General features: G+C 44.3%; 1 protein-coding gene across 1 annotated transcript in view; it reads left to right on the forward strand.

Annotated features, from left to right (window-relative positions):
* Positions 1-924: 924 nt before the first annotated feature.
* The window catches only part of LOC107742557 (envoplakin-like), a 14,346-nt gene continuing 13,247 nt past the window's right edge, over positions 925-2,023 (forward strand). The window contains exon 1 of the mRNA XM_016555577.1: positions 925-1,096. Within this exon, the coding sequence (XP_016411063.1) occupies positions 925-1,096 (172 nt within the window). The remainder of the gene's footprint in view (positions 1,097-2,023) is intronic.

The following is a 2,023-nucleotide window of genomic DNA, read 5'->3' on the forward strand; positions in this document are numbered from 1 at the left end:
GCCCCAGGCAGCAAGTCGATGGCACAGTCCCATGGCCGTTGCGGTGGAAGGCGAATGGCTGCCTGCTAACTAAAGACATCCTGGAACGCCACATAGTCAGATGGGACGGTCGGTGTCTCTTGCGGTTCTGGGCTTTCAACCAGGGTGGAAGCAACTTGAGCCCTGACGGGGCGTGGAAGCGGTACGGGTAGAGTGCGGAGACAGTTTCTCTGACATGACTCGCTCCAGCGCGTGATATCACAGGGTTCCTATCTGAACTCTGGAGAGTGGAGAGTGAGCCAGGTGCGTCCCAGGATGATATTCACTGTGGGTCCCTCTAGTACCAGGAAGGAAATGATTTCTTCATGCTGACTTCCGATCCTCAATCTTAGCGGTGGGGCGCGAAACTGCACCCGCCCACGCCCTAGCGGCTTTCCCTGAATCGTCTCGACTCGGAGCTCCTGGGCTTGACGTAGGCGGGGTAGATGGAGACGATTTTCGAGGTCATAGGATATGAAATTGCCCGAAGACGAGGGCTGAAACTGAAACCGAGAGGTTTTGGGTTAGCAGTTGCACTGGCAGCAGGGATAATGTCGATATTTCTGGTTCTATTTGGAGGGTGTGTGCGAAATTGTAATGTGTACTCACTGGTGGTGGAGGAGCCTTGACGCAGGCACAGAAGTTGGTTGGACACGGAAAGCTCTCCCGTCGTGGAGCCAAACACTTCCTTGACATGATTTTTGAAAGCATCATATGAATTAATTATGGCACTGTTAGCGTTCCATATCGCTCGGGCCCATTCCAGCACTTTGCTGTTTAGGAGGAAAATTAAGAAGGCTACGTTCCGTTGTGAACTTCTGCGGCTGCATCTCTATAAACAGATCCACTTGTAGAAGGAAGCCGCCACACACAGCCGTGTCACCAGCATATGAAGCAGGCAGGGCCATGGGACTTACAGAGGCAGATGATGGGGTGGTGACTGGCGTGAGGGAGGCCCTGAAGGCGCTGACCAGTTCCTCGAGGACCTCTGCGGTGGATGGAAGACGGGGATCCATGGAGGTGTTGGTTCTTGGTCCGGTCTTCTGTCACAAACAGGCAAGAGACAAGAGGAGTTCAGGTAAACAGATGGGTTTACTGACAATGCTGTGATGGTCAGGATCGAAGGCAGGTGACTATGAGAGATATGTGAAAGTTCTGGGTTTCTTAGCTTCTTGGTAATCTGGGTTCTGATTGTTGCAGGAATCCTGGAGACAAACCGGGGCTGAGGAGAATCGGGATCGCGGAGACGTTATAGACCCCTGGAGGTAAGGAAACAACAGGTAATTATGCAGGTAAGGAGTCTGGCAATGTTCAGGTAGTGAACGGTAGACCGGACACTGGAACACTGAGTGGAGTGAGAAGATATAGCGGGCTTGATTGGTGATGCAGGTGCAGGTGATCAGAATTCGGGTGATTGGGATCTGGTGTGTGTCGGAGGAGGGGACTGTGCTGACGTGAGTGATTGTGATGATTTCCTGACAACCAGCATGGGGTAAAAGGCACAAGGTATTAATACAAATACTTCAGCTAAAATAATGTTTGTTTGTTTTTTAAATAATGTCTAAGTTAATACTTGTTCAAAACAATCACTTTAACAAAATTTGTACTATTTTATAAAGTTTGTACTTATTTTGAAAAATAAAATAATTATTTTTTTCAATAAATATACTGTCGTTAAAGTATGTTAACATAAAAAAATATATTTTAAAATACAGAAACAAAATCGTTTTAATAAGTAAAGATTCTGAAAGTATTGAAGGAGATCCAATAATAATTGAATATATATTTACAGTAGTAACAACAAATGATATTTTATTATATAATATGATTAATATCATGTTTTTAAATATGATGGTTTCATTCTAAACATGGTGATTATCATGGTGATTATATGGACACCCAACATAATATATGATATTTACCATTTTAAAAACTATTATCTTAAACAAAATGAAAATCATAAAGACCTTTTTCTCAAAATATATGCATTAATTTCATTAATTTT

The sequence above is a fragment of the Sinocyclocheilus rhinocerous genome, unplaced genomic scaffold, assembly GCF_001515625.1.
Source record: "Sinocyclocheilus rhinocerous isolate Xijiao unplaced genomic scaffold, SAMN03320098_v1.1 scaffold1699, whole genome shotgun sequence".
In the NCBI taxonomy this organism is placed as follows: Eukaryota; Metazoa; Chordata; class Actinopteri; order Cypriniformes; family Cyprinidae; genus Sinocyclocheilus; species Sinocyclocheilus rhinocerous.